General features: G+C 34.5%; 1 protein-coding gene across 1 annotated transcript in view; it reads right to left on the bottom strand.

Annotated features, from left to right (window-relative positions):
* Positions 1-788: 788 nt before the first annotated feature.
* Positions 789-20,386, bottom strand: part of LOC132352761 (kinetochore-associated protein NSL1 homolog) — a 161,637-nt gene continuing 142,039 nt past the window's right edge. Inside the window, exon 2 of the mRNA XM_059903455.1 lies at positions 789-1,337. Coding sequence (XP_059759438.1) covers positions 789-1,337 — 549 coding nt within the window. The remainder of the gene's footprint in view (positions 1,338-20,386) is intronic.

The raw sequence follows: 20,386 nt of genomic DNA, 5'->3' as shown, positions 1-20,386 counted from the left end.
TCAGTATGATTGTATCTATATTTGTTCCACAATGACAATTTAATGTATTAATCTGATATATATTTTTGAACTGGAGTCATTTACAAAGAAATAGTGAGAAATCCTGAAAAGAAACTATTAGTTCCAAGTCAAATTATGTTTAAAGGTTAAGAGATCTACGGAAAACAAAAGCGTGGGTTAGAAACATTGCCTACATGCCAATTTTTATTTCTAAGAGAAATTCTTACACAAATAATCATCGTCTTTGTCTTACAAAACAAAACCAAAAAATCCTAAAATTAATCCCACAAATCCAAATTAGCGGAATTTAGAGTAACAAAGTCAGAGTCAGTCTTGCCATCTGTACGTTAATTTGATAAATCAAACTGCTTTGGGGAGGGCATGACTTTCAGCCCTTAAATAACGACAACAGTTACAGAGCTCTTTTTTTTTTTTTTTTTTAGAGAAAGATGTATATCCAGGAAACCCAATGGAATACGTTACTTCTGAAATTCCATAAAAGCTGTAAGGCAGCCAAGTGTTGATGGTATTCAACGACAGTAAAAGTTTGCACTCTTAATGACCATTGACGGGCTTTGTGTCAACTTTCAAACAATATGCTTTTCATTGACTATCAATGCAAAGGTGAGGAAAGAAATACAATATATCATACCCCAGCATAGAGCTACTATATTTGTATAAAAGAATCACTACGTATCTGTTGTTTTAAATGAAGTCCCGTCCAGGCATTAAGCTGTAATCTAAATGTTGATAGTGCCTAATCTCAACTTCCAAGATGAACAAAGAGTTTATACGTGAAGACTGATTCTCTTTGGCCGCAATGGATACCATATTCTCTGGGGGCAGTCTTTAGTTGGATCAAGGTCATATTTTAGGTCCAATGAATGTACAACAGGGTGGTACTGCTTCAAAATTTCTTGTTTTGCTTTTATGATTTTGATGACATGTTCAAGGATCTTTCTGGGATACTGCTTACGTTTTGTGGCTATATCGACTATGACTTCATCAAACTGGTCTTCAAGGACTTTGATATCAGAATCCATAAAGTAATTGTCTGAAGCTTCTTGCCATGCTTGCCCATTAATGCTGACATTCTTTTGCACAGCTGATTCAAAAGTCCACTGCGCATCTCGCAACACGGGCTCCTGAATCTCCTCTGGCAGCACGTCCCCCAGCTTTTGCACTAAGCGGCCGCAAAGTTCTAGCATTTCTGTCAAGGCCCGCTTCGAGGTGCAACGCACTCGGAAGTCTTTTCCGGAGGTGGCAAGGACGGAGGCCCCATCGTCTGTCCCGGCCACACTCTCCACGTCCCGCGGAGAAGAAAGGGCCACCGACTCCTATTTGTCTCTTTTTTATTACAAAAAAATTGAGAGCAGTTTTAGGTACGGAGATTTCCCATATACTCCCTGCCCCAACACATGCATAGCCTCCTCCATTATCAACATCACTCACTAGAATGGTATATTTGTTACCAAGGATGAACCTACAGTGGCAAATCATTAAGTTTGCTCTTGGTGTTGTACATTTTATGGGTTTGGACAAACGTACATGTATCCACCACTACAGAGCATATTCACTGTCTTAAAAATCTTCTGTACTCTGCCTATTCATCTTTCCCCCTTATGCCACCCTGGCACTATTGATCTTTTTTTAATGTCTCCATAGTTTTGCTTTTTCCAGAATATTATATAGTTGGAATCTTACACCATGTAGTCTTTTCAGATTGACTTCTTTCACTCATAATATACATTTAAGATCCCTCCATGTCTTTCCATGGCTTGATAGCTCATTTATTTTTAGTGCTGAATAATATTCCATTGTCTGGGTGTACCACAGTATTTTTCTCCATTCACCTACTGAAGAACATTTTAGTTGCTTCCAAGTTTTGGCAATTATAAATAAAGCTGCTATAAACAACTGTTTGCAGATTTTTTTCTGTCCCCGTACCATACCTTGTCCAGAAGTGTATATAAAAGGAATCATATAGCACATGATTCTGCTCTTTGAATATGGCTTTTTACTAAGCATAACACATTTGAGATTTGCCTGTTGCATGTCACTAGTTTACTCCTTTTTAGTGCTGGGTAGTATTTCATTGTATGGGCCAGAGCTTGTTCATCTATTCACCACTGAATGTCAGTTAGGTTGTCTTCAGTGGGAAGATTATTAAAAAGCTGCTGCAAACATTTGTGTACAGTTTTTTTGCAAAACCACAAATCTTCATTACTCTTAGGTTGAGATTGCTGGGTCATTTAATAAGCATATGTTTACCTTTGCAAGCAACTGCAAAAATATTTTTCAAAGTGACCTTAACATATTGTAATCCCATGTGCAATGGATGAGAGTTATGGTTCCTCTGATCTTAAAAGAACTTGGCATAATAAATATTTTTAAATTTTAACCAATCCATAGGTATATAATAGCATCTCATCATAGTTTTAATTTGCATTTTCCCTACTTACTAAAGATGCCATCTTTTCATGTGTTTCTCAGTCATCTGTGTATTTTCTTTGATGAAGGGTTTATTCAAATCTTTAACTGTTTTTAAAGTTGGGTTGATGTTTTATTATTATTGAGTTTCAAAATCTATTTTTTATTCTAGATACAACTTATTTAACATATATATGTATTGGAAATATTTTCTCAAGTCTATGGCTTGTCTTTCATTCTTTCAACAGTGTCTTTTGTAGAACAGAAATTGTTAATTTTGATAAAGTTAAATTGACCATTTAAAAATATATTATGCTGTTGATTTTTATCTATTTTGTAGCTTTGCTTGATCTAAGATAAAGATTTTCATGCTTAGACATGTATGTTATATGCAAATTTGAGTGGAAAATCATGCAAAAATTCTAATAAGTAACAATATTTTTAAAGCGGTTCAAACAAATAATTATTGAATAGTTAAAAAAGGGTTGCCTTCAAGATTGTTGTGGCTTGTAAAGTGTTCTTCAGGGTAAACAGTGTAGTCTCCTCTCTTTTGCTGGGAAGTAAAGACATATAAGTAATATCCACAGCACGCTTGCTTGAAGCAAATGTATTCAAACCTTAATGTTCTTCAAAGCCTCCATTTGTAATTAAAAAAAAAAAAATTGTTCCTTGATAATATCCTTTAAAGAGTTATTATTATAAGTGATCCTTCATTTTACTCATTTGTAACAGAGATCATTTTTATTACATCACCTTGAGAATATATATAATTTTTATTATTAGACCATCTGTTTGGGATTATATTAATATATCTCTAAAGTATGCACTGTTAAGCAGTTAACATAATCAAGACACTGTATTAGGAAGCATACAAGGTCCCTGCAGTTGAACTAGATATAGTTAGGAGATTTTTGAAAGGAACTTGAATTTGGGGAACTAAAACAGCTGGAAATATATTATGAACAAAATGTTTTCAGTGAGAAAGGTGATATAACTAAGAGTAGAGTTCAAAATGACTAGTGGATTATAATGATAATATATTCTGTATGAGTAGAAAGAATGAGAGACATTACTCATTAATGTGCTTTGGAATTGAATGTAAATCACTACCAAATTATCAAGTACTTAGATAAGTATATCTTATGATTATCTTTTTGGTGAGCCCATTTCTCAGAAGGAATCATGAATCAAAGAGAAAAATTAAAGGGAAATATAATTTGATTTTTGACTATGCAGTTCAAAAATTAAATACAACTACATGGGTATCATATAGATGCTTAGATGAAAGATTGAGAAACCAAAGCAAAGAGAAGCATATGTTTTTTATCACTGCAAGATTGAATAATCAGCAGATATAATTCGTCAATCATTCTGGGTACAGCAAATCTCCAAATTTTAAAATTTATGTAATAAAATGTAATGTGAATAAAATTATGCTGTATTTGAATCACATATACTTAATTTATCAAAAAGATTTTTTTTTCTCCTTACCCCAAGGCTTCAGCAATGTCTGGTGAGTTCTTTAAGCTTCTTGTAGAAAGTGCCTTTAAAGTTTTCCTTTCCTGATGGGCAATCTGTTTTCATCTTTAAAGAATAAATTAATTTAAATGTCTTGAGTCCTGAAATTCTGATTAAGGATTTCTGAATAAATCGTGTGCTTAGTAGAATTCAAAGATATTTTTTCTTGTAATTAAAGTGCAGTTGGTCTGTAGTTATTGAGTTTTGAGAGAGGTAGTTCTAATGGGAGGATAGTTATGAATGTTAGAAATCATAAGTGTATGGGTGACCCAGCAATCCCACTACTGGACATATACCCTGAGAAAACCATAATTCAAAAGAAGTCATGTACCACAATGTTCATTGCAGTTCTATTTACAATAACCAGGACATGGAAGCAGCCTAAGTGTCCATCAACAGATGAATGGATAAAGAAGATGTGGCACATATATACAATGGAATATTACTCAGCCATAAAAAGAAATGAAATTGAGTTATTTGTAGTGAGGTGGATGGACCTAGAGTCTGTCATACAGAGTGAAGTAAGTCAGAAAGAGAAAAACAAATACCATATGCTAACACATATATATGGAATCTAAGGAAAAAAAAAAAAAGTTAATGAAGAGCCTAGTGGCAAGATGGGGGTAAAGACACAGACCTACTAGAGAATGGACTTGAGGATATGGGGAGGGGGAAAGGTAAGCTGTGACAAAGTGAGAGAGTGGCATGGACATATATACACTACCAAACGTAAAATAGATAGCTAGTGGGAAGCAACCGCATAGCACAGGGAGATTAGCTCGGTGCTTTGTGACCACCTAGAGGGGTGGGATAGGGAGGGTGGGAGGGAGACACAAGAGGGAGGAGATATGGGGATATATGCATATGTATAGCTGATTCACTTTGTTATAAAGCAGAAACTAACACACCATTGTAAACCAATTATACTCCAATAAAGATGTTAAAAAAATAAGCGTATGGGGAGGGATGAGTACAAAGAAAGGAAACTACAGAAATTGTCACATCTCCACACATGGAACAATGTTTCTGTTCCTACATGTTGTTATCTCAGAAGATTTGCCATTCAGATTTACAGAGAAGTCAAAATAATTTTTGATACAAATAAATGGAAACCAAAATTGTGAGTTATGCTCTTTTCTGACAGGAACATCTATATCATATGCATTAGTAGGATATGTTTAACAAAGATTATTAAATGTGTACTATGTACATATGTACCAAATACTAAATGAATTTGCTATTAAATTAGTATTTTGGGGGGAACTCCCTGGCAGACCAGTGGTTAGGACTCCACACTTTTATTGCTGAGGGCCCAGGTTTGATCTCTGTTCAGGAACTAAGATCCCACAAGTTGTATGGCATGGTGAGGCCAAGAAAAATAAATAAATATTTTTAAATCAAAAATTTTTATTTTTTAGGTAAGACTGTAGGTTGTACTCACTTATTAATGTTTATTGAGTGTTTGTACACTTCTCAAGAGACACAGGGAGCATTTTTTTTGGGGGGGGCAGCATTTTTTTGTTTAACTTCATTCCTATCTTGAGACTTCCCATTTTGGCTATGATGCATCAGATATATTTTAGGAATATTTGAAGAAATGTCCCATTATGGAAAGATGTCCTTAAAATTTGCATAATTGTACTGTATAAACATTCACAATATTTATAATTATTTTTATTGTGATAATAGCAAAAAATTATAATATACATATTATTTATGTTTTAGAGTTATAATATTCATATAACTAGATTTGAGTCAATAAAAGATAGGTTGAATCAAAATAAAGCAGCAAAGAATAACATTTTCAATTCTGTATGCTGTTTCTACCACTGTTTAATAATGTATCACTTATTTACCAGGCTGGAAGGGGAAGGAGTGAGAGTTGTAAAATGGTAAGGCCAAGTCACAGTAGAAATCAGAAGTATGTCTTTCTCACAGTCTATCCTATGTAATTTTGAAAACTCTCAGTATTCTCATTCTTCACTCTTCCTGTCTTCCATTGATGACAATGTCAACAGCAGCAAGTCAATAGCTGGTGCCCACTGAAGTTATCAGTCCTGATGAAGACTACTAATATTTTTGTCAACAGTGTTGGACACGCCAAAGAAGCTAATAGTTATACTGGGTGCTGTTTTCTGACGATACTGATGTTGAAAACACTAACCTTCAACGCTGCAGAAATTGTCAGAAATACTAACACCATTTTGCTCTCTCAAAGTTGCATAGATTGTGCAATGGCATGTAAAAACAAAGAATTGTTTTCTTGCTCTTTTATTACAGGCTTCTCAGGTTTTTTTTGGCTGCGCTGCACAGTTTGTGGGATCTTAGATCCCCAACCAGGGATTGAACCTGGGCCCTCGGCATTGAAAGCTCAGAGTCCTAACTACCGGACTGCCAGGGAATTCCCCAGGTTTCTCAATTTAAGATTAATTCATGACTTTAGGAGATTGAAACACTGTCAGTCACTGAGTGCTAGGCACTGTGATGCCCTGAGAATTAACACTTCTTTCCAAGTTAGACACATTTTTTAACTACACTTATGCTCCTGCAGTCTTCTCTAAATGATTTAGCTCTCAAGACCCCCTTTATTCCCATATGTAAAAATAACGAGGATGGGGGTAGGGCAGGAAGACATGCCACTAATCCTCATACTTGCCTAGACATGCCTAAACTCTGGGAAAAATATACATTAGGATGAACATGAGACCCTGTTACAATGAGTTTTATTTACTTTCCAAAATTATTTACAAGGTCTCATAAACATCAAACATTTAATCTATCAAAAAAATAGCAACATAATCTCCATAAATTTAATCTGCAGCCTGTAACTCTTTTTAAAAGAGTTCCTCAGCCAGATGACATAAAGGTAGTATGACCACCAGACATCTCAAAATTGAAATTGGAAGGGCCAATGCATGCACTATTAGTAACTTTTCAGACCATCTGGGCTAAATTCTTAAATATGCATATGTAACTGAAATTTGTGTTATGATTTCATGTAAATTGGAAACTTCAAGACTTGAGCCAAGATCTAACCCATATTAATCTGGAGATAAACAACATAATTTCTTTGTGAAATATTGCAGAACAGATATTATGTTAGATAAAATAGTAAATCTTTCATTTGATATTTAAATAATGGATAAATTAGGAGTAAATCCTACTCAACTTAAAGCCATATTGTCTGAAAAAATGATCTACCTTATGTATTATTAGATAAATCTGAAGGTAATCTGTGGATTGTTACAAATAAAAACAAAGACTTAATTTTCTTTCTCTGATTTTTGAAATGAAGTTTGTAGAAGAAAGATGGCTTTGTACCACAGAACCAACTACAGCCTTCTGAAAAATATTGGTGACCTGGAGGCAAGTGTCTGGGAACCTTAAAACTGTGCAAATCATAACACATCTAGTAAGTGTTTCAGGAATGATTTTCAGAGGGTTATAAAATATAAACACTTAAAATTTAGTTGTGATTTAGTAAATGTGTAAAAATTAAAATAGATTCCTCAGAATTATCATCACTAAAGTGCTTGGCATTGTGTGATTTAATATGGAATGACCTAATATTAATAGCTAGAATACATATATAAAGCAAATTCTGGCTGAAAAGATGATAGGAGGAATACATTTCATATTACCTTAGAAAAACTATTCCTGAGTTCAGCTTTTGCTATATATATTTTGTATATGTTGATAAAGAAATTCCTATAGTGGGACCCACAAAATGAAGCCTGCCCCAGTGGTCCCACCCACACCACAAATCTAATCCTAAATCAACCTGCATTCAGGAGAAATGTCTCACTGTCTAGGAGAACTAACATACACCAATCACAATCCTTCAACTCAGCTCTAACTATCTCACCTTTCCCTAGAAAACAGGACTTGCTAACTTTACCAGGAAATCCTCAAACTTCTAGTCAATCATGCCTTGTTTCTGCACTGCTGCTTCGAATGCTCTATAAAACTTGCTCTTGCCCAAAATCCTTAGGGAAATCTGCTCCTCTGTTTGTGAGGCACCATACTCCCCCAATCCATGGATTATTTTCCCTTAAATTAAAGGACACCAAACTCATTGCTAAATTGTAATATTTTTGTTATTTGACAATGTAATGAGTTCATTTGAAAAAATTCTAATTCAAGATTAGATGAGGTGACCATTTACCTCCCGATAAGAGAAATATACATTGCAAATAAATAATTATTACTTAAAAAGTTTTACTTAAAGAATACGATTTATCAAATAAACACAAAAATATTTGTACCCTAAAATTCTAATATTCTGTTTAGTTACATAATTACATTGTATAAGCACATGAAATATTTCTGTGTTATAATTTAATAACTTGAATCTTGAAATTCTTTGGAGGGCTAGTCCAAGTATGTTTGTGGCTCGTCTACTCATCTCAGATTTTGTTTCCAGTCTAGGAGCCGTTAAGGAGCTTGTAGCAAAATATAAATCAACTAAGTCACTTAGTTCACCAAGTTCACAGGACTTTCCTATCATGTTGTTTAGCAAGATATTCTCGAAGAAGGAAGCAGTGCATGGATTGACGTTCTGGTTGAAACTTCTCTCCATGCATCTGCAGTCTGAGTAGAACTATATGCGTTACCTTTGCCTTTTTTTACTCCACTTACTTCAGTAGTGGCATACTTCCCTTTGACAACTTACAAGAAACTTAACTTCTACATAGACTTCATTCCTTATTCTTTATAGTAGATTTCTCCTTTTCAATAAGCTTTGATATATGGTCTATAGAGTAAGTTTAGAATTTAAAAGCACCATTTCTACTTAGGAGCTCATAGCTCCTTTTCATGTGGTATGATAATGAGACTTTGATTTTATTCAGTAAGCCGTTCATGCTAGCTTAGCCACTACATTTCTCATAGAGTATTTTTGAAATCCACTATTGATATAAAGAAGTACTGCTGTAGTACCCCAAAATGATCTTGAAAGCTTAAAATAATTTGTCTGTGGTTAAATAAAAATAAGAGACATATGGGATAAATGAGCTTTCAATACAGTTTTATGCATATAAAAGCATAGGAGCATTCTTTTGGATGAGGGTCCTGCCAAAGCTGAACACATTAAGGAAAGCTTGAATTGTACAATAGCATGTTTCTGAATTTATATATTTCTTTATTCTTGTCTTAGATGAGAGAGCAATGTGATCAGTGAAACTACTATAGATAATGCAGCTAAGAAATATATATTATGTACATGTGTATACATAATATATATACACACACATAAACTTGAAACATTAGATAGTATGTCCAGTATTCCTTTCTTCATTATACATATTATAAGTGTATACATGTACAAATGCATTACACATATATAAGAAAGTGCATTTATACATTTATTCATTTGCATTCAATTTTTTGTTAAGTGAAGTATTACATACATAACCTTGAAATTTGTTTCCATATTAAAGTGTCACTTCAAAAGATCTACCATATAATGGATTGTTTGCTTCATTTTCTATGTCTGTATTCTATTAGACTGATTTTTTACAGGCAAATTTCAAAATTAGAAAAAAACAAATCAGACTACCTCATCTCTATATAGTAAAGGGTTTGGGTCCTGTTTCTTTCATTTTACATAAATATAGGACAGGGGAATAAGCCATTTCTCTAAATGATTCTTTTATCAAATGCTCCACCTATTATAGAAGAGAATGAGTCCCAGGATTAGAAAGCTTGACTGTAGTATCACTGTTTAATGTGTACACACACACACACACACACACACACACACACACACACAATCCAACCAGTAATTACTTCCTATTGTTGAGAAATTTTCTTCCTGTCAAAACAGTGGATGCTGACCCAGTGAAATTTTTTTTCATTGTTTGGTAGATTGTATTTCCATTTACCCATACATGGTTGCTCATCTGACAACAGCAGGTCCTATTATTCAATATAGCTTTTAAGAACATGGAAACTAAGAATTCCAAAATGACAATAAACCATTTAATTTTAGTTGATTTTATGACATATCTGGTTTTAGCACTTGTAGCTGCAATAAAACATATGTTAACTCCCTAATAAAACCTGAGTGATGCTGTATCTGTCACCTCTTTCTATGTTGGGAAGTAGTGCACAAGTTATTACCTCGAGAACAGTTGTTCCTGTCTCCTGTGCAGATCCATATCACTCTCAAATTTGCATTCTGATAGAGAAGCAACAAATGTTACTTAAATCACATGAAGTGTGTTAATTATACCAAGCTTTGTGAAATTATGGGTGAGAGATCCAAAAGGAATTCTACAGCTGTCTTTGGTCTCTTGAGCATATCTTGTCAGACCATAGTCTTTGTCACTTATATGATAACCTTAAAATTGCTTTTCTTCTCTTAAGTGGTATTCCCTAAATCTCAGTGATAGGGAAAAGCTCAAACAAAGCTAAATAGCAGATGCACTTTGGTGTTATTTAAATAGATAATGTTGATATCTTTAGAGAAACAAGTAAAATTCACTGTTAAAGCTGAATTGAACTGGTAAGTGTATCTTACCAGTTTTACTTAATTATAAATATTTCCTCTCATTTTCTTTCTATAGAGTATGAAGGATAGAGGATGGGAAAAGGAAATAAGCTCAGATCCTTTCCCCATGATTATAAAAAGGAGATTCTCTGGAGTCTCACCCTATACATACCCATCTTTGGCTCTATGTGGAAGAATAAGAGATGGTCCAGTTTTTCTAGATTATATGTATTTGAAAATGGACAACTATGTATGGGTGGAAAGTATTTAACATGATTCTTCTTCCTGTCATTTCAGAAAAAAAAAGGTGGAAAAAAAGGCACATATTAAAGTGGAATTTTTAAGTTGTACTATTCCCTTTTTTGTTGCAATTTAAAACTTATAGGTTCGGTACAGCAGTATGGGATAGAAGTCTTGGGATCAGTTTCCAGAATTAGACAATGGGCTTGGGTTTGATTCCCTGCTCCATCACTTGCTACCTGTGAGAACGTGGATGAATTAATTAATGTTTCTGTGTCTCAGTCTCCTCACTTGTAATTGAGATGATAATGATAGTTACTTCATATGATTGCTATGAGAATTAGAAACGTTAATATGAGTAACATGCTTAGACCAGGGCTTGGCACATAGCAACCACTACCAAAATGTCATCAACTGTTATTACAAGAATCTTGAAGCAGCAGTGGTCCCATGTATTACATGGTCCCATGTATTAAGCAATTACAATGGAGGGACTTCAACTAAGAATTTCTTATGGAGGAATTCTTATTGCACTTATATGCAAAATATTGAATTTCAGTCCCCCACTAGGGGCCATTCTTGACCCTCAGAAAGCAGCAACTCATAGAAAGTCACCCTGTAACTGGGAAAACCTCAACCCATTGGAAATCTATAACACGTCAGACCCATCTAGGAGACAAATCTAAACCTTCTGGCTGAAAAATAGCTTGCAGCAGTCTGCTGTCCTTAGTTTACTAATATTTGCAAGAATGGTTTGGATAGCAGTCAATGTCCTAGAGCCACCCAAGACCTTGACATTATCATTTTTCTTTGAAGCCTTAATGAGGATTACTGCAAAAGCAGATAGTCTGTAATTTTACACAATGACTTGCTGTTTTACTTGTCATGGAGATTATCATGCTAGAAGCACATCATCTATGCTTCTTAGGGATCATTTTTGAAATTTTAATTGCTTGGATTTGATTTTTAAAACCTCTAATTTTTATATATTCATGCTAAAATCATCTTTTTTAAAATGAAAAATGTATGCATTTTAAATTAAAGAATGTTATAACAAAAAGTATATACTGCACTGCTTAGTACTTTATCATTTACCAAGTGCTTTCATATATGTCATTTCACTTGATTTAAAAAATAAGCCTATAAGCTATCAAGGGCAGCAATATTTTAACACCATTTAGTGGATGTGGGTGTGGAGCTGGTTATTCTACAAGATGCCCTCATATTTTTAAGTTCACAAAGAGAGTATATGGGAAAACAAAGTCTTAAACACAAACCACTTGCAACCAAATCCAGGATTCATTTAACTATATCAAATATTTGGGAGAGAGCACTTAAAGATAAACTGTAAATCCTAATATCTGGATGGCTATACTCAAAATCTTAGTCCATTTTAGAAACTAGGTTACTATTCTAATTTTGAAAATGTATGCATATGACATCACTACTTTTAAACTTATTATCTCTAGAAAATCTCATCACAGGGAGTGACAATAATATCTTAAAGAACAAAATGAAGTAGAATAAAGGAACAATTGAATGACAAATTCCTTTATAATAATTTCCCAAGGACCTTCCATTTTCTGTAGAGAAGATACCTGGGCTACATATCCCAATGATTATATATGTATAAAACCATATAGATAAACCAGGCATTTTATGAAATTTGTACAGGCCTTTTGTTAGAGTTGAGAGTGGCATTTTCACTAGCTTCTACTCTTACAGATTAGGTTTACTCCTGGACATCAAGTAATTTTGTTTACTAAAAACGTGATTTGTATTTATTTGGGTTCTGGGTGAGTGGAGTGTTGTTATGTAGAAATGTGAAATTCTATTTCAGAGTGTAATGCTTAGAATCCCTATAAAAATAATCTCAATAGATAATGGGAATACTTTTAAATTTTATTTATTTATTTTTGGCTGCATTGGGTCTTCGCTGCTGTGCGCGGGCTTTCTCTAGTTGTGGCGAGTGAGGGCTACTCTTCATTGCGGTGCGCGGGCATTTCATTGTGGTGGCTTCTCTTGTTGTGGAGCAGGGGCTCTAGGAACATGAGCTTCAGTAGTTGTGGCACACAGGCTTAGTTGCTCCGCAGCGTGTGGGATCTTCCCAGACCAGGGCTTGAAGGCCTGTCCCCTGCATTGGCAGGCAGATTCTTAACCACTGTGCCACCTGGGAAGTCCCGTGGAATATTCTATTGAATATTCTCGTAGTTGGTTCACTTGAAATTACCCTGAACCTACAGTAAAATATAAAAAATTTCAAACTACATACGAGTATGGCTTGGATTCAGTTAAGAAGATAAGAAAGCATATGGCCGAAATATTTGTCATTTTTAATATATATGAGAAAGATGTAAAAGAATGAAGAGTGGGGAACCACTTTACCTTCAATAATAAATATTATTACCTTCTATTATAAAATTATTATAAAATTATCACTTGGATTCACATTATATGGTGATTAGCTGACTAAGGCTTGATAAATATTCTGTAATGAGATAATAAGGTTGTATTGACTTACAAATTATACATATTAGTTATAATTTTTAGCCCATCCCTGTGGAGGCACTGAAAACAAAACCCATGTCTACTGAAATCAAAACCGTCACTACACTCTTTTCCCTTAGCTAATTTATTTTTACATTGAAATATTCATAAGACAGTAAAACATACCAATATTTGATCTATTTATTTTTAAAACATATCAATATTTTTCAACATTATAAAATACCTCTCTTCTCATTTTGTGTGTGTGTGTGTTTGTGTGTGTGTGTATGTGTAAAACTGTGTTTCATTCCTCCTTCTTGAACTCATTGTATAGGAAAGAAATTTGAATTTAAGTCCCAGATTCATTAATTCCCTAATTCCTGTTATTATATCTATACTACTTTCCCCCTCTAAATTGAAAGTGATAATAATATCCAGATTTGGAGTCTCTACTGCCAAATATGAAGATATTAGATTCCTCATATGCTGAATTCATATCCTCTGGGCTTTGCCAGCACTTATAGTTTCCTTGCCTTCAACTGCCCATCCAGCTGCCAACTAATTTGCTCTCCTTCCTGAGAGATTATCACAAGAGTACTTCAGTCAAATGTGCGCTGAATCCTGGCTTGAGTTCTACAGGGAACACCCAATATCTCTCCTGTTAGCTAATACATAAATTCAGACTCCTTTATTCCCTACTCTTCTCAACTTAGTTCAGATCAAAAGGTACATCTTCACAAACAATACCATGAATCTTGTTTTTTAATGCTCACTCTTGTTCCAAGTAACTGTCCAATACAGAGAATTACCGTAAGGCAGAAATCAAAATGCAAGACCAGATGCATTAAAAGACAATAAAAGAAAGGAACCCAGAAAGAAAGTGATAATTTTGTCTCAAGTTTTTCTCATAACAACATTATCCCTAATACGGATTCATCACTGTATATTTAATTTTTCCCTTGGCATATTACCTGAAGTTAGAGTGAGGTAGAAGATTGGTAACACTGGTATGAATCAAGTGAGAAAAGTATTTTCTAAATTGAAAATTTAGAATAATGTGAGACAATTCTCTTATGAATAGGGAATAAAAACTGCACTCTCATTCAGTTTGGAAGTATACTTATCTATCTACCATTAAATTATAAAGTTTCTTGATATGACCACTCAGCAAACCCAAGCAGCTCTAGAGTACAGGTATACCTGGTTTTTAGAAAGTTCGCTTTATACCACTTTGCTGTTTTACCAAAGTTCTATATTAGTACCTGTTTTAGATAAGTGAAATGAAGCAAAAGAGGATGTTCACTTTTATGGAAAAAGTTGAACAGTGAAGATGGCATTCAGCATTTGTTTTTCAGGGAGCAGTTATAGAGGCAGTGCACCATGAGCAGAGAGAGGGGTGCCACCAAGCTCCTTCCCTGCAAACTACACTCAGTATCTCAGCATCAAGATCTCTTTGAACTTCTGTGCTTCTGTGAGCTTCTGTGCTTGATCTGGATTTACTTTGTGCATCTGTTAGCAACATGTGTCCTATGGCAATTGCTTCTTTATGCCATTTGGCTTACAAAAGGTTTCATAGAAACACTCTACTTTGCGATAGTGGAAAAAACCTGTATCAAGAAAGTATAGTCAGGGAAAATCAGGACATTCTGTTTGGTTTTAACTGCTAGCAGAAGATCCTAATAATCAAGCCTGGGGTCAGGGATGGGATGGTGCCAGCTTTTAAAGATAAAATTTATTTGAGAGAAATAAATGACGTGTTTTCACATAAGACAATGTAAAATAGAAATAAAAAAGAGAAGTAAACAAATTCGATTTGAAAAAAAATGTTCCTAGAAATGTCATTATTTTTTAGGAAATAGTTTTTCTGAATTCAAATTACTCCATAGTAGAAGAAGTCTCTTACTAATGTACTGAAGTGTTATTCCCAGTGGTTTGAAGTCTTCTGTAATAATGAAGCCCAAAGTAGTGACCCTATCTTATATTTACAATTTTTTGACTGTTGCAGTCAATGGTGACATTATTGCCTATGTAATAATGCCTATAAATTGTTACTAGACCACATTCAATTAATGGTGACAAGAAAAATTATGGCAGAACTGTGAATGGAAAGACAACTAGTAGGCATATCATCAAATCTCTGAAGAAAGCTGAAATTACCAACACAATGTCAAAGAATTTTCCAGAAACATACTCTGAAATAATAAAGAGAAAGCCTAATGTCTGAGACAGATATGTAACACCTATCAGGGAAACTCACTCCCTCCCAGTATTCATCAATCAAAGCTTTTTAAGACATTAAAATACATATTCTATGAAAACTTTCCCAGATAAGCACTCCAATTTTAAATATAAATTTAACACTCTTGAAACAATCACTTTTTGAAGTATAGATTTTATTGAACTGATATTAAAAACAATATCATTCTGTGTAGACTATGCTGAAAATTCCTCCAAAAGCGTATATTTGGTTTTTAAAACATTTGCTTTCATTCATACAATTAACTTTTAATATTTTTGTTTCATAACAAACATTGGAATTTCTACAATTTGAAATAAGTTATAATATCTAAACTCTAAAATATAGCATTGTATTTTTAGGGAATAAGAATTGTTCACTTAATCAGATACTAAGTAGGACATAAGTATGGTTTTATCTTTCTGGTGTTGCTTATTAATTCTTTCAATTTTACCTCTTATGTAGACTCCTTAATTCCCCAAAGGAAAAACAAGTTCTTTGAAAGAGTGATGTGAAATAGATTTATCTACTTGCAAACAATTCAGGTAGTGTACTGCAATGTAATAAATTTAATGAAAGGTGATAATTTTTAAAGTATTGTAACATGTCCAAATCCTTCTTTGAACTTTCTACACTTGTGGCCACATCATATAACTAATTTCATCTAAGCATACCAAAATTAATGGAGAAATATTTTGTAAAAGGTAACTTTCAAAATAGCAAAATTGCTTATGAAATTTGATGCTACCTCATATTTTTTTATTTTATCACCTGTGAAATATTGAATCATTCTGAACAATACAATCCCTAAATTTTCATGTCATCCACCAAGTCAATCCACTTTTTAAGATCATAGTTTTTAAACAGAAGAAGCTTATTCATGTTGAATTTTATTGTTGAATATATACATTTTAGTCTTTAATAATTTTATTTTTAAAACTCAATAAGGAATGTAATTCTTTTTTTAAAATCTATTGGCCAAATGCCCAACTTTCAAGTAAAACATAAACTGTTATTTAAGACTGTTTAATCAACCTTCTTCTTTTCCATGTTGTTTAATCAACCTTCTTCTTTTCCATGAAGGAGATCTTTTGGATGTGTCTGGTCACCATGATTTAAATCAGGGACTTTTTTTGTACTGAAATCACATTTCCATAGAAGCTAATGAAGTTCTGTCTCTCTTGCTCAATTTGACAACTTACTCTCAGCTCTGCCAACACTACATTAAATTTCTCAGTAGCCTTGCTGACTAGTAGAATTTGGTGTCCTTCATTTGATGTTTGGATTGGAACTAATGACAATTTATCCAGGAGCTGGAAAGATTAGCAATATCTCTTTTGGGGGATTTAGACAAAAAATATGAGAAAAAAAAAGATAAACTTCAGATTGCCAGCAATTTCTTTCTAAATGGTGCATTTTCTCCTTTATTTTCCTTTTTTTGAACAAATTTAATGCCACATTTTCTGTTTCCATATATGCTGAAATAAGGCAATGAACTATATAACATGCTTGCTATTTAGTTGTCAATCAACATCTCTGCCTACAGAGATCATTGTAGTGCAATATTTGTTAAAATGCACCTTTTCCCTATGCTATTTTTGATCTGTGTTAATATTATGAGCTGTTACTTGTGAAAGATAATAATTTGTTTTTTGCCTCCTTCTTCCAGAATCACTGTTAAATCTGCTCATTGCTGCAAGCTAAGGTCACATAGCACTCACAGTCTTATTATAACTGACAGCTACATCTTGGTTTGAACACCAATTCAATTTACACAGGTTTTCCTTTACACATTTTTCTCATATATTAGGTAAATAGAATGCTCACACAGCCTTAAATCAGTTAAAGGGCAGATAGACGTTTTGTTGTACAAGCTACCGCCAAACAGCTCGGCAAACAGCTCTGCCTGGGCTGTAAGAACTCTGATTCCCCTTGGGCAGGAACTTGTCACCATAGTTCACTGAGGGAGGAGTGATATTTTTAACATTCCATATAATCAGTAAAATTTGTTTTTTACGTATGCTGGTAATTAGTATCAGATACTGGCCCCTGAACTGTCTCTGAGCAAGAATTTCAGACATCTTACTAAGGAGACGATGCTTGTGTTTCAAAAAGATCCTACAAAGCTGCCTGTGCGAATTTACCTCTCAAATCAAAAATGATCACCAGTACTGAGGGTGACAGATTGATCAGTGGCCTCTGGCTGCAGTGACTCTTCTAATGTTCTCCTCATTGCAGGGTTCACAATGCACTTCTCTCCACAACTCCTGACAGCCCCTTCTCTACACTCCTTACTCCATTTTAGCTCCTAGTTGATACCCAGATTTCCTCTCCAGTTTCTGTTACTATCAAATGATTCAGCATTTTATCTGTACCCTTCGCTTTGCCTTTTCCTTCTCATTTCTTCTCTTTGTCCTAAAGAGTCCCTTGGGAAATAAAATAAGAATAATATAATATCTATTTTCCCTCCTCCTTATTTTAGCAGGAAGTGGTCAGCATTACAGATTGCAGGTAAGGACAATATTTAATAACAATAATTTATATTTAATACTAATTTAACAACTACTAAGCTATTTGTTAAATATAATATAAATTGACTTATAAAAATCTGAATGTTCACATTTAAATCTTATTTCTCCAGACCACATAAGGTAAGAGGAATAAAGTTGCATTTCAAAAAAATGCGAATATTTCTCGTATTTGCTCCTAATATACTTTTATGGATATCTATCACTCCCAAACTTTCCTTTTAATCTCCTATAGGTTTATTATTTCTTTGAATATCTAGGATCATCTGAGATACTTTAACCAAAACTACCCACTCAGCTACCAAAAGGCAACTTCTATTTTACTCCTTTTTTTCTTTTTCTTGAATTTTCTATTCACCAAATGTCACCTTTTCAGTTAGGCCTTCTCCGACACTGCCTATTTAATATCCCTACCCAATTGTCTTAGTCCATTCAGGCTATTCTAACAAAATACCACAGAATGGGTAGTTTATAAAAAGACAGAAATTTAATGCTCACAGTTTTGGAGGCTGGAAGTCAGGGTGCCAATATAATGGGGTGAAGGCCCTCTACCAGGTCACAGAGTTCTTATTTTGTCCTCACAGGGCAGAAGGGGCTCAGGATCTCTCTGGAGTCTCTTTTAAAAAGCAGTTATCTCATTCATAACAGCTCTACCCTCAGGACTTAATCCCCTCCCTAAAGCCCCAACTCTTAATACCAACTTTTCAGGGCGTTAGGATTTCAAGATATGAATTTTGGGGAGATACAAACATACAGGTGATAACACCAGTCACTATCTTACCCAATCTCCTAATATTAACTTAAAGTTGTTTATAGTAATGGCACTTATCATTTAAAAAATTATATTAGTTCTTTGTTTCCTCCTACTAAACACATAAACTTTATGAGAGCAAGGAATCCGTCTTGTTCACCACACACACCCTTCAATTATAAGACAAATGGTAGAGCTCAATAAACACTTCCCGAATGACTTTTATCAATCAATGAATTGCTGCAGAGATACTTTCCTTAGCTATTTGACTTACGTTTTCTCTGTATCATCAATTTTAGCATATTCATTCATTATATATTCCACACATTCTTATTAAGTACCTGCCGTGTACCATGCAATATTATAGGCATTGAAAAAGGCACCTTGGGGCTTCCCTGGTGGTGCAGTGGTTGGGAGTCTGCCTGCCAATGCAGGGGACACGGATTCGAGCCCTGGTCTGGGAGGATCCCACATGCCGCGGAGCAGCAGGGCCCGTGGGCCATAATTGCTGAGCCTGCGCGTCTGGAGCCTGTGTTCTGCAACAAGGGAGGCCGCGATAGTGAGAGGCCCGCGCACTGCGATGAGGAGTGGCCCCCGCTTGCTGCAACTAGAGAGAGCCCTCGCACAGAAATGAAGACCCAACACAGCCATAAATAAATAAATTAAAAAAAAAAAAAAGGCACCTTGCACATAGTAAGCATTGAACAAATATTTCCTAAAAAGTATTTCCTATAATTACATTGAGTTAACCTCATTAGAAAATGTCGCCATAGGATAATTGTTAAACCCAGAGGTTTATGAAATACCTCATTTCTTTTTTTAAAAAAATAGCTTATTTTATTTACATTACATACTTTTCATACAATAATTTCATCTGTTATCTTTACCTGATTTCCCCACTCACTCTCTTTTCTTTAAAAAAAAAAAAAAAAAAACCCTCCCTATCCCACCCTTCTAGCTGGTCACAAAGCACAGAGCTGATCTCCCTGTGCTATGAGACTGCTTCCCACTAGCTATCTATTTCATATTTGGTAGCATATATATGTCCATATATACACTACCACTCTCTCACTTTGTCCCAACTTACCCTTCCCCCTCCCTGTGTCCTCAAGTCCATTCTCTAGTAGGTCTGCATCTTTATTCTCATCTTGCCCCTAGGTTCTTCATGACTATTTTTATCTTTTTTTTTTTTTTTTTAGATTCCATATATATGTGTTAGCATACGGTATTTGTTTTTCTCTTTCTGACTTACTTCACTCTGTATGACAGACTCTAGGTCCATCCACCTCACTACAAATAACTCAATTTTGTTTCCTTTTTATGGCTGGGTAATATTCCGTTGTATATATGGACCATATCTTCTTTATCCATTCATCTGTCGATGGACACTTAGGTTATTTCCATGTCCTGGATATTGTCAATATAGCTGCAATGAACATTGTGGTACATGACTCTTTTTGAGTTATGGTTTTCTCAGGGTATATGCCCAGTGGTGGGATGGCTGGGTCGTATGGTAGTTCTATTTCTGGTTTTTTAAGGAACCTCCATACTATTCTCCATAGTGGCTGTATCAATTTACATTCCCACCAACAGTGTATGAGGGTTCCCTTTTTTCCACACCCTCTCCAGCATTTATTGTTTGTAGATTTTTTGATGATGGCCATTCTGACTAGTGTGCGATGATATGTCATTGTAGTTTTGATTTG

This window comes from Balaenoptera ricei, chromosome 18 (genome assembly GCF_028023285.1).
Source record: "Balaenoptera ricei isolate mBalRic1 chromosome 18, mBalRic1.hap2, whole genome shotgun sequence".
In the NCBI taxonomy this organism is placed as follows: Eukaryota; Metazoa; Chordata; class Mammalia; order Artiodactyla; family Balaenopteridae; genus Balaenoptera; species Balaenoptera ricei.
The sequence above is the reverse complement of the archived record's forward strand: the minus strand, read 5'-3'. Positions and strand labels throughout refer to the sequence as shown.